We start from the raw sequence: 10,325 nt of genomic DNA on the forward strand, positions 1-10,325 counted from the left end.
ATAATTACTAGCTTAGACAACAAATATGCTGGCTCACTATTAGATGGTCTAGCGAGGTGCCTCCAATAACACAGAAGGGGTGACTTGACAACGCGACTCACTCTCTTCTTCTCTTGCCTACAATTGAGAGTGGAGTTTTGGAAATGGAGCCCACAAAAACTCCTATGTTGGTCTCACTTGCACAAAAGAAACTAACCGAATTCAAGAAATTTAAATCACAACAAATCCTCCAAAAAAAAGAAAGACACACCGACACCCGTAAAGGCAGAATGCGCTCGCTCAAGGTTCAAATTTGGAACCCACCTTTACGTTTCCAAAAAGAGACAAACACGTAAATACAAGTGGGCCCAGCTCCGCTCCCCCCCATGATGGCGATCTTCCCTTCCTCGCCAAGCTCTGGTCTCGAGTCGAGCAGAGCACGCGCCCGCGACGACCTGTTAAACAAACCACACCAAACCACAACCACGTTCGTTTTCGTTTTTCCTTCTCCCCTCCAACAAAAACAAATCGCCGGAAAATTCCCAGCTGCCTCCCCCAAATCCATTCCTTTCCTTATACCGCCGCCGCGGGCCGAGCTACTCCTCCCCACGTCGTCTTCTTTCCCGCTCCCTCCTCCCCATTCGCCTCTTCTCCCCTCCTCGCCCCACCCCGACCAGGCCGCCGAGTGATTGCGCAGTCGTGCTGCTAGGAGGAGCATTTTTGGATTCTGCGACTCCCCGGCCGGCCATTCGAGGGGCCGCCGCCGCAGATGTCGCTCTTCCGGCGGCTGTTCAACTGGCGGATGCCGTCCGGCCTCGTCGAGATCTCCGGCAACATTTTGGGTGCGTCTTTCCTCATCGAAACCCCCCCTTTACATTCCGGTACTTGTTATTACGGTTTTTCTTGTGACGTGATTAAGCTATCTTTACTGGGCCGTCTCGCTAAAACCTGCCCGCCTCAAGGTTTCTTTCAAGTACAACGCATCGCACGGGGAAATTTTTTGTTCAAGTTTCGTACAGGTGGTTCTTCGGGTTGAAGGTTTTAGCATGCGACTAGTACAACGGGTTTTTTTTTTTTAACATTTAGGTTCCTTTTGCGGTCGTTAATCTATGAGAAAAAATCTTATGAACCAACAGGATATTGGTTCTTGTTGAACTAGTGGGACAGGGTTTGCGTATATAATCAATCAATGGGGACGACTCTGTCAAAGACTTGTGCTATCGTGGTGGCATTGTTTCTTGGTTTGACTCGGCAAAGGGTGCGCACGATGCCCATTTGCCCAACTCTACATTTGACCATAATAGGACCACGGAATACACCGGATTAGCAGGTTCTTTGCTTATCAGGCCGTCTTTATTTTCTTGACAATCACGTGTTTGACTCATTGCTTTTCTGTTATGCTGGGGTAAATTCAGCTCGTTTTAGCGCGAGGTGGTTCACGGGGTTAGCTCTGTAGGCCACAAGTACAAATTGCTATGCTTCAGAGCATGGGGTGACTCCTTGCTGCTTCCCAGTTAAATCATGGTTGGCTTAAATCAGGCCACATTTTATCAGCTATGAGAAATGATGAGCTTTAGAGCTTCAAGGCTCGTGCCTGGCATAATTTTTTTGTTTATTTTGTAGCTACTTGTTTTCTCCTTTCAATTGGGAAAATAACTTACATCCATTTTGGAATTATTTGTGTTTCTCACTACTTTATTAGGACCGTTGAAAAAAGTAGCAGTTGGCTGAGTAAATTCCGAAAAGGCTTCTTGTTCCATCAAAATCAATTGCCTGAAACTACGACCGTATATATATATATATTTTTATTAGACGCCCACTTGTGTAGCATATGCATACCAACTACCATTTCTTTTCTCGGTATGCATGGATTGTTTCGTTGTCTGGGTTGAAATGTTTGAAAGTGGGTACATACTTTTTTCACATTAGGTTTATATATGGAAATTCTCACCTGCTACCACTGGCCATGATTTGTATGTTAGGGATGATCTCACTGTTTAATAACAGAACTGAGATTGCCTCAGTCTCACCTTTCAGATGCTAACTTTTCACCACTTATTTACTTTCCAGTATTTGACCACTGCTTCTCCACGGATTTGTTTGAAGAAGACGAGCTGAAACCATACATCGGAGGCATCTTGAAACAGCTACTTGCCCGCTACTCCATCGATTCTTTTATGGTATTCAACTTCGAGGGAAGCAAGAAGAACAACCAAACTGCCCGGATTTTCTCAGGCTATGATATGAGTGCGATGGGATACCCACGTAACTATGAAGGGTGCCCTTTGCTCACATTGGAGATGATTCACCATTTTCTTAGGTCTAGTGAAAGCTGGCTTTCGTTAAGCAAGGATAACTTCCTGCTTATACATTCAGAACACGGGGGGTGGCCGGTCCTTGCTTTTGCATTGGCAGCCCTACTGGTTTACCTTCGAAGATGCGGAGATGAGAGGAAGGCGATAGAGACGGTCCACAAACATGCACCACCTGAGGTGGTTGAGCTCTACTCACCACTGGACCCAGCACCTTCTCAGTTGAGATACTTGAAGTATGTGTCAAGAAGGCACATATCACCAGAACTGTGGCCTCCTGCTGACAGGATGCTGAATTTGAATTGTGTAATCATCAGGAAGGTACCAAATTTTGATGGTCAAGGGGGATGTAGGCCAATATTTCGAATTTATGGCCCAGATCCCTTGGTGCTTACTGACAGTAGGGCCAAAGTTCTCTTTTCAACTCCGAAGACAAGTGATTTCGTCCATCTTTACACGCAGGTATACTATTGTTTTGTTATCAACATATCATGAATTACACATTTGTCCTTTACAGTAGGGCTGTGGTTTTTATCTGTAATGTTGATAAGACTCCTGATCAGATCTATTCTCCAAAGGCAAAAAAAAAAATTCACACCCCTGAGCTCTTTAAGCCATCTAGTTTCTGTGTGACCTCCTAAATTGCCTAATTTTCTCCCTACAACTCCAAAACCCTCTCAAATCACAACTCTGACAGAAAAGGCTAAACATCTCTTGCTGCACGAACCGCCAGTCAAGTGTAACTAACCCCTTTTCTAGTTGTATGCCCTGCACATGTGATGGTGAGGCCACATCAGCAAAAAAAAAAAATCAGCTTATTTGACTACCACCATAATTATTGAATTTTCAGTGACTTTGACGTTTGATAGGTTAAGGGTGTGTGAGTACAAAGTTTGGGTGTTTAGGGTTGAAGTTAGGTACCTTGAAGAATGAAGAGTTTAAGGGTGTAATATGTTGATATGTAGTTTTTTCTTCTTGAAGTACTTAAAAAGTATCATTGGTCATCTTGGGAGATTATTCGATTACACATATAGTTCGGTTGGTTTTGTACTACGGTTCTCAATAGGTTCAAACTTGAAAGTGCATAATATTGCATCTTTCTGTTACCTATCTCATTTATGAGGATTTATTTCTTCCAGTTCATATAACAGGTTTGTGTTTGACTTGGAAGTTGCTTTTGATATCTGTATTGATTATGGTATGACATCCTTTAGCTTAAATTGCTAACCCAAAAAACATCATACTTTTTTTTACAATTTCAGGAAGACAATGAGATAATCAAGGTTAATGTTAGATGTCCTGTCCGAGGAGACATTGTCATGGAGTGCATTACCGTTGACGAGGACTTTAACCATGAAGTGATGGTATTCAGAGTTATGTTTAACACAGCTTTTATTGAAGACAACCTTTTGTTACTTGATAGGGACCAGATTGACATTCTATGGGACACTCAACACCGGTTTCCTGTAGACTTCAGAGTTGAGGTAACCAGACAATTCTTGGAATTTATAGCTCTCTTTGCCTGTGCACTTTACCTCTCCACATAGTAAAGCACTCTTTCTGTCTGATCATAGGTTATATTTTCGGAGATAGACACCACCACTCCGGTTCATACTTCTGAGTCGTTGAGCGACCAGAAAGAAAGCTTTTCTAATCTTGATGCTGAATTCAGTCATGTGGATTTGTCAAGCAAAAGCAATCACACCACAGAAGGTGCATCAGATCATAAGGGATTAAACAATGTGCATGATGGCTTTGATGTGATATCTCTCCAGGAAACACAAAACAGCAATACCACAACTGAACAGGGCATTCTAGATAGCAAATCTGTCCAGTTTTTTCAGATAGAACCAGTAAATGTCCATTCTTCTGCACCAAAGTTTGACAACGGCAAAGTTGCTGTTGCTGATACATTATCTTTGCCAGAAGCTGAACCCTTTGGCCCATACTCTCAAGAACTTGAACTCTCTGAGCATGAATCTGCACCTTCTTCTGCACCGAAGTTTGATGGCGACAAAGATGCGGTCGCTGACACACTATCCTTGCCAGAAGCTGAATCCAATGGCACAAGCTCTCAAGAACGCGAACTATTCGAGGATGCATCTGCACTTTCTTCTGCACCGAAGTTTGATGGAGACAGAAATGCTGTTGCTGATATATTATCCTTGCCTGAAGCTGAATCCAACGGCACAAGCTCTCAAGACCGTGAACACTTTGAGGATGGACCTGCAATGGAGAAACTAGAAGGGGATACCATCAAGACCACACCAAATTACGATATTCCTTCGGTAGACCCCTCAGGTTCAGAAGCTGGCGCAGCCACGGCTGAATGGTCTGACACCAACACAGATACATTCCTGTCAGGTACCCCGTCAAGCAGCGCTCCATCTAGCCCACCAAGGTTCGACGAAGATACCATGGACAGCTGAAACGGCTGAGGCCCAACTGCAAACAGAACTGCAAATATAGTTGAGATCGTGATCTCATTCTACTGTAAATGGGGGCAACACTGGTCCATGGATCTGCCCTAAATGTAGTTACATATATACACTTCCACGGTATGGTGGGAAAATTGCTGTTCGTCCATACAAAATGCATTGTACAGTTGATGTTGGTAAACATGCGAGAAATTTTCCGCTTGTCTCCAGTTCTGGAGGCATATGGTATCTAGACAATGGCCGGGGGTGAGCTTGCTGCGCTGACCGTTCTCCTTTATGTTTTTTCTTGTGTGCCGACATCAGTTTTCAGTTAATTTTTAAATTACTGGGACAGTACTCATTAGATGCTGAACAGTCCAACAAACTGTTGTTACATTTCCGTTTCCACATGCTGCTGGCTGGTCGACCATGGCATTGTCACTGTCTTCACTAATTGACTTTCTTTGCTTACCCTGCAATAACCACCCACCATGGCAAGGCATTATTATTACTAATTAGTTGCCAATTTGTAAAATTTCATGATGTAGGTGATTCTTGTCTTGCTTTTCTAACTAAACCCGACTAGGTCTTGTCTTCATGATTCACTCTTGTTTCTCAGCAACCTTGGTAAAGGATGTATCAAGTGATCTGAATCTGAACTTCACATACTGATCTAATATCACATAAATTGGCCAGATCGTGACCCAAACTTTAATTCCTGAGATCACAAATACCGGCCCCATACAATTGCTTAATTTTTTAAATCGATATAATTGGTTCGTTTTTTAGATCGATATAATTGCTTCTTGTCTCAAGTCCTAGTTTTTCTTATATGGACCTGCGAGCTACGAATTAAGCCATGTGCATAGAGAACCATCCCATGTGCAGTTTAGGCGATCTAGGCATCCTGGTAGTCGGCGCCTCACAATCAATCAAACATACTAGAAGGCTATGTTTATTTGTCGTCTTGCTATGTGTTTCTTTCGATGGTTGATTTTTGTATCAATCCTCGATGATGAGTGATTTGTAAACAATACTATTTTGAACTTTTTTAAATAAAAGGTTGTGTGCATCACCATGATGCAGAAGCCGGGGTAAACCCCCATTTCGAAAAAAAAATGTAACTGTCTGTACTTTTGATATTTGCTACTGCAGCCGCATGCTCTTCTTGATTTTCTTGGAGAGATGAACAAACTGATTGCATGTGAGGAGCTCCTTGATGACAGTTCCACCGAGGTATATTCAGCTCCTTGATGAACTGGGGAATCCCAATGAGCCGCATGAGCTCTGCCACCAGCCGCCTCTGCTTGTCGTCCCTCAGCTCCAAATCCCTCACCTTCCATCGCATTGCCTTCTCACGCTCATCCAGGACTCGGTCCGTCAGCTGCCTCGCGGAGCCCTGACGCCTTCTCCAGCTCCTCCGCCAGCGATGCCTCTTTCAAAAACATATTAAAGCTCTAGGGATTAGCACCAACTCCGTTGTTCCACATTCATCTAATCTATGAAAAGAATATTTTAAGCTTCAGTGAATATACAGTACTGTGTACTGCAACTTAGAGACGAAACAACCATTGCAAAACACTCATAATATCATGATCACAACTTTTATATTCACATTGAGCCTCAATTGAATGAACTACTTAGTACTCCATACAGAAAGTTTTATATGAAATACTAAATGAACCGTCTGTTTGACAAAGCAGACATGATATGAACGGAGATGCCCAGACAGTAATTTTTAGTAGAGATACCTCATACCGGAACACACATGAAAAAGGAAATTCAGAGACATATATTGCATCAACATAAAATTATTTGGAAGTAACATAGTTGTTTAAACATAATAAGGCACTTGCACAAATAAGAAACGGGGGCCTATTATTCAAAGGAAAAGTAGTACATATTTAGTTTCTCATTCAGTCTAGGAATCTAAATCTGCACTGACAGTTGAAAATAAACCGACAGGGACTAATTACCGGTGGCTGACAAAGACAATGATTATATAGACTTTCCAGTAAAACTAAGGTATCATCAACCCTTATCTAAGGGCCTACATATCTTCCCAAGAAAAGCAAAGTGTATTTTGCATCTTGTATCTGTAAGAACACTTAAGCACAACCCTCCAATTAACTGGCATGCCTGTGCAACCTGAAGCTGTTTACGCAACCAAACAGACAGCAGTCTCCTTTAGGACAGATTTTGGATGCTTATTTTAAGTAAGTATGAACAACTTAATAAGACAACATCTATAAGTAGATCAATTCAAGTGGTCAGTAAGTAACAGCAGGATATACCCCAATTTTCACATTAAACCAACAAATGTAATAATCTTCAGAGCAGCTCAAACCTCATACATGAGCCAAAAAATTGTGTCTGGAGGTAGACATCTGGATGTGGCGAGACGCCTTGCCACAATTGACCACTGCAATACCCTTGGTCGCAATGCTATCGCTTATGCCACGACGCCCTCCTGTGCCTTCTTCAGCAGCAAGTGCATGGTCAATCTGCAGTGCCGCCTCTCCTTGGCCTGGTGACCTCATTCATCTCCTGGGTGAATCTGTACAATCTTAGAAATTATTTGAGAATGCTGGAGTCGGAAAGTGAGTTATAATTTAATTTCAGAAATGAAAACATAGAAAGGTAGAATTTGTACAATTGCATCTTTGCCTGTGTCAAAAAAATTCAGAAATGACACAACACAAAGGCTGAGCTATAACCCGATGTGTGTGTCTCAAACAATCTATCACAAATATCTTTTCCCATGAATCACTCAGCCATTTAGCAATAATAGCTTGCACAGGGAAGTCAAATACATCAGCCAATTCTTGAAGCTAATATCTCATAGTATTGTATTGGAACACTATAAGAAACAACTTCCAAACCGATGATCAAGTAAAGCTAAACTATAAACCTTAAATATGCATGTTTCTACACAATACAGCTGCGAGACCTGCTGCTTTCACAATTAGTTGTCACCGCTTTCTTGCCAAATAATCCATCTAACACAAAAAAAATAGTTCATTCTTCATACATGGACATGAAATAAAAAATTGCACTGCCCACAGCAACAAAAAGCATCTACATATACCAATTTTACTGCCCATAAACATTAAAAAAAACGAGAGTACAAGTGCTACCTCACACACTCGACATGCTGGTCGATGAGAGCAGGAGTGATGCGTCCGGCTGCTGCAGCTGGAGGTTCGAGATGATGCAGATCTGGTCGATCTAGTTGCCGGCGTCCTGCTGCGGGTGAGGAACAGCGTGGAGGTGCAGGTTGCGTCCGGCTGCTGCAGCTGGAGGTTCGAGATGATGCAGATACGGTCGATCCGGTCGCCGGCATCCTGCTGCGGGTGAGGAACGGCATGGAGGTGCAGGTTGGGTGACCGCCTGCTGCTGCTAGGGTTAGGGTGGAAGCTCCCCTAGCTGGACGAGGCCACCGCGTGGAGGTGCAGGTCGGGGAGAGAGGGAGGTCGACGGCCGTTGGAGGAAGAGGCCGGCGTGCGTGCGGACGGCCGCCGCCTGTGCGGGGTCGATGGAGGGCCGGCTCAAGCTGGACCGACGGGCGGCGAGCTCGCGACCTCCATGTAAAACTCGCTCCTGCTGGCCCGAGGAGGAGATACAACGGCGCCATGGCGGCCATGGAGGAGAGGCGGCGCGAGGACAGCGAGCGGGGGAGGAGAAACGGGCGAAGAGGAAGAGGCGCGAGCGAGGCGAGGCGACGATTGGGGAGAGAGGATGGACGCGGGGATTGGGTGTGCGGCGGCTAGGGTTCCCACTGAAGGAAAGGTGAGGCGAGCGCGACCCATAAATGACCCACCGAGACTGACGCGCGGGCCCGACCGACCGTAGGACCCAAACACAACCAAACACAGGTAGAAAACGGCCATCGCATGGGTTTCACTAGTGCGCTGCTGTTAGTAGTAATCTTGATTAGACTAGTTATTAGTTGCATGCATAGGTTACTGGAGCAGGGACTAGCTTGCGATCAGCTCGAAAGATGCATGGCCGCTTCGCGCGCATGAGTAGGTGCTCTGCGTTCTGGTCAGGTCTGAGCTGGGCGGAAGAAGGGATGGCCGAGTCTCACGGGAGTTCGTAGCCGTGGCCGTTGGAGCTGGCCGCGGCGTGCGCGTGGCCTAGAAGAGCGGATCACGAACAACGTGGGCAGCGGGCGTGCGTCGTGTGCGCATGTGTGGCCATGTATAAATTCCTCATTGATCTGGACTGGTACGAGCCAGCTGAATAAAGAAAAAGAGAGTTGGGCGTTCGTGCGCCCGCGGCTGCGTTCGTGCGCCGGCCGGAAAACCTTATGTCTTCTTCTACCTCAAGTCCGAGAGAGAGAGAGCGCACCGGCGTTTGTCGCCGGAGGGGCTGGTTCGGCGTGTGTCGCCGAGGCCAGCCCCAACAGCTGCTGCCAGAAACGGACGGCTGAGATCGAGTGTTGACCAGGTACAGTAAAAATCCGACGGCTCACGTGCTGCAATCGCTGTGATGCCCCCTATGGGGGGCATCAATTATACCTTCAGATACTCCCTCTGAATGAATAAGGGGTATAAATAAGTTAGGTAAAAATATGAAAATTTAAGACACCAAATCAATATCAATAGATTCACTATAATTTTTTTTTCATGATATATTTAATCAATATTTTCTTCGATTTTTTTTCGTCAAACTTAGACTTTACCTATATTTATACGACGGATTCATCGGAATGGAGTTTTTTTTTCGAGAATCATTGAAATGGAGGTAGTTCAGGTGAAAAGCAGATCGCGATAGAACTCGGAATCTCACTGCTAGGGTCTGCAGCCGATCATCTTCTGCAAGTGCCAGGAGACCAGATCGACACTGCTGCGGTACTTGCTGCTTGCTTACTGCTTTTGTACGTGCTTATATCGGATTACTTGATCACGCATGCAATTTACTGGGGTTCAACAACATTGCACCAATTCACCGACACAAACAACATCTCAACTCGTTGTACACTTCAAGAATAGTTCCCAATAACCAAGAAGCAGCGAAAATAATGTAATACCAAGCACAATTGACACAAGTGATTTACGCCGAAAAACCTCCACATATTTCAGTTGAGTGTAAGACACATAATTTTTTTTTGTAAGAGCGGTGATACACAAGATTGAATGCAGATTTTTTAACACATGACTACATGAGATTGACAACTGCCAACAAATGAAGGGAAACATTACAAAATACACCACACCACAGACGCAACCAGGCAGCTCACTAGTAGAAAACCTCTCATCCATCTAAGCCTTTAGTACCGGTTCCCTTACGAACCGGTACTAAAGGGGGCATTAATACCGGTTCCGTGCGTGGGACATCAATACCGGTTCGTTATGGACCTTTAATACCGGTTCGTAACGGGAACCGGTATTAAAGGGTTTGGGCTCGATTTCCGGACGGTGGTGGGGCCAGGGTTGCACCTTTAGTACCGGTTCGTGTAAGGAACCGGTACTAAAGGGTCTGTGCCTATATGAGCGCGCGGCAGCGCCCAGCTCCCTGCATATCTCATACTCACTTCTCCTCTCACATTTCCAAATATCCACCTCTCACACTCCAATAATCTTTATTTTTCTCCACCATTTTAACAAGATTAACG

The 10,325-nt window shown here is 44.7% G+C and overlaps 1 protein-coding gene across 1 annotated transcript; it reads left to right on the forward strand.

Annotated features, from left to right (window-relative positions):
* Window positions 1-483: 483 nt before the first annotated feature.
* Window positions 484-5,006, forward strand: LOC124685160 (formin-like protein 6). Its single transcript, XM_047219487.1, has 4 exons — window positions 484-821; window positions 2,050-2,753; window positions 3,554-3,775; window positions 3,866-5,006. The coding sequence occupies exons 1-4, from the start codon at window positions 749-751 to the stop codon at window positions 4,718-4,720; spliced, it is 1,854 nt and encodes a 617-aa protein (XP_047075443.1). The 5' UTR covers window positions 484-748; the 3' UTR covers window positions 4,721-5,006.
* The last annotated feature ends 5,319 nt before the right edge of the window (window positions 5,007-10,325 follow it).

Source organism: Lolium rigidum, chromosome 1 (assembly GCF_022539505.1).
Source record: "Lolium rigidum isolate FL_2022 chromosome 1, APGP_CSIRO_Lrig_0.1, whole genome shotgun sequence".
Taxonomy (NCBI): domain Eukaryota; kingdom Viridiplantae; phylum Streptophyta; class Magnoliopsida; order Poales; family Poaceae; genus Lolium; species Lolium rigidum.